This window comes from Rhagoletis pomonella, unplaced genomic scaffold (genome assembly GCF_013731165.1).
Source record: "Rhagoletis pomonella isolate Grant_MI unplaced genomic scaffold, Rhpom_1.0 Rhpom_scaffold_00093, whole genome shotgun sequence".
Taxonomy (NCBI): Eukaryota; Metazoa; Arthropoda; class Insecta; order Diptera; family Tephritidae; genus Rhagoletis; species Rhagoletis pomonella.
Genome location: NW_023458647.1, coordinates 159,412 through 161,808, shown reverse-complemented (window position 1 = coordinate 161,808; position 2,397 = coordinate 159,412). Strand labels below are relative to the sequence as shown.

The window sequence follows — 2,397 nt, the reverse complement described above, 5'->3', positions numbered from 1 at the left end:
ACCTACGCACTAAAGCTTGATTACACGGTAACCACATTTACAAAGCGACAACTGCTGTCTGACGTGGCTAAGCTGTTCGACCCACTTGGGTTCCTGGCGCCTGTAATTATTCCTGGAAAAATGTTTATTCAAAAATTGTGGTTAACAGGCCTAGATTGGAATGACAATCTGCCGGAAGACTTGCAGACGAAATGGATATCTTTTCGCAACGAGCTTAAGACAGTTCCAGAAGTACGCATATCACGCTGGCTTAATACATCCCAGCAAAATGAAACCTATGAGCTCCATACCTTTGCAGATGCATCTACGCACGCATACGCCGCTGTAGTGTACTTAAAGGTTGTCGCTAAATCATCCGTCCACATTCACCTATTGATGTCGAAGACACGAGTGGCACCATTAAAGAAAGTTACAGTACCACGGCTCGAGCTATGTGCAGCCTTACTTGCTGCTCGTCTGATGAATAAGGTAAGAGATACGCTTAACCTATCCTCTATATCTACTTATATGTGGTCAGACTCTACGACTACAATATGGTGGATACGATCCGATCCAGGAGCGCTAAAAGAGTTCATGTCGAATCGTGTTAGCCAGATACAAGAGGTGACTACTGTAAGCGACTGGCGTTATGTTAACACGGCCGACAATCCTGCTGATTGTGCCTCACGAGGACTGACCATGGCGCAGCTTGTAGATCATCACCTATGGTGGCATGGGCCCTCCTGGCTTAGCCAACCAGAAACCAGCTGGCCACACCCTTTGCTAAAGGTACCAGAAAAGCTCTCCGAATCCAAACCTGTGCAAGCTACAACGGCACGCATCATTCCTTCTGATTGGTTCATCCTGGAAAAATATTCGACGCTTGAAAGACTTTTAGTAATCACTGCTTGGTGTCTCCGATTCATACGGGCCTCGCGAGGTATGGCCCATGACACTGGCATGATGTGTTTGTGGAGCGAGCGCGAGGCTGCCATGAAATTTTGGATCAAGCGCATACAAGCTATCATGTTCAAGAGCGACATCGCAGCTCTCAATGATACTAAAGCAGTCAACAAGAGGAGCAAACTGTTGAAGCTAAATCCCATGTTAGACAAAAATGGGATGTTGTGCGTCGGCGGTCGCTTAAGGAACGCAAATATTCCATTCTCAGAGCGACACCCTGTCATCCTACCAAAGGATAATCATCTCACCATGTTGTTCATTAGACAAGCTCACCAGCGCACCCTTGATGGTGGCACCCAAGCCACACTCCAGTACGTTCGTCAGCGGTTTTGGATTATCGACGGACGGCAAGCTGTTAAGCGAATAGCGAGTAATTGTGTAAGGTGCTTCCGCTACAAATGTTCGCCTCAGACGCAACTAATGGGCGATCTTCCCTCTGCCCGCTGCAATGCATCACCGCCGTTCATGCACAGCGGCGTGGATTTTGCGGGCCCCTTCAACATAAGAACAACCAAAGGTCGAGGCCACCGTAGCTACAAAGGCTACGTGGCGCTCTTTGTCTGCTTGGCCACAAGAGCAGTACATCTCGAGCTCGTCAGCGATATGACAACGGAAGCGTTTCTTGCAGCGCTGACACGATACGTATCGGTACGTGGACTTGGCTCTGATTTATATAGTGACCATGGGACAACATTCATTGGAGCCAATGCTCTAGTTCAAGAAGAGATACGTGCGTTCAAAGCTCAGCTACGAGCTGCCACTAGTTACGGCTCTACAATCGGCCTGACATGGCACTTCATACCCCCCGGTGCTCCAAATTTTGGCGGTATCTGGGAGGCAGGCGTCAAGAGTATGAAACACCACCTTCGGCGGATAATTCATACTACGACCTTAACATTTGAAGAATTTTATATTTTATTTTTTTTTTATTTTATGGTCGTATAACCGATGCTCACGCTGGAGAAGACGGATTAGTTCGTGTGGTTACTATAAGAACGCAAACCAGTCTTATCAAAAGACCTCTATCAAAGATCTCGGTTCTACGCATCGAGATTGACCCGATGGATTCACAGGAAGGAACCACTCAGGCCGCGCTCAAGACGGTGGGCGGCGCACTATAATAATTTCGCCGACAAATCCGACGAAGGTGGGCGGAATGTTCGAAGTCCGAGAAAATGCGACCCTGCTCGGTTAGTTTTACCATCCCTGGCTTCATCTGACGTAAGAAACATATGCTTTGCAGCTAATCTAGCTATGTATACATATTGTTTACTTTGTATTAGCAAGAATTCTTTCAATAAATCTAAATCAGATATAGTCTTCGGCTTAGTGTTTATTTTTTGAAAACCGACAAACTTTTTACAGCCTTACTCAGGTCAATTGCCAGCATGGCAACATATTTCTTTTTTCCAGATTTTCGTATATAAATTCTGTACAGTTAATACATGCTGATAA

General features: G+C 46.3%; 1 protein-coding gene across 1 annotated transcript in view; it reads left to right on the top strand.

The window, feature by feature from the left end:
* The first annotated feature begins 120 nt into the window (after positions 1-120).
* Positions 121-2,397, top strand: part of LOC118749948 — a 10,831-nt gene continuing 8,554 nt past the window's right edge. The window contains exon 1 of the mRNA XM_036484704.1: positions 121-1,792. Coding sequence (XP_036340597.1) covers positions 121-1,792 — 1,672 coding nt within the window. The remainder of the gene's footprint in view (positions 1,793-2,397) is intronic.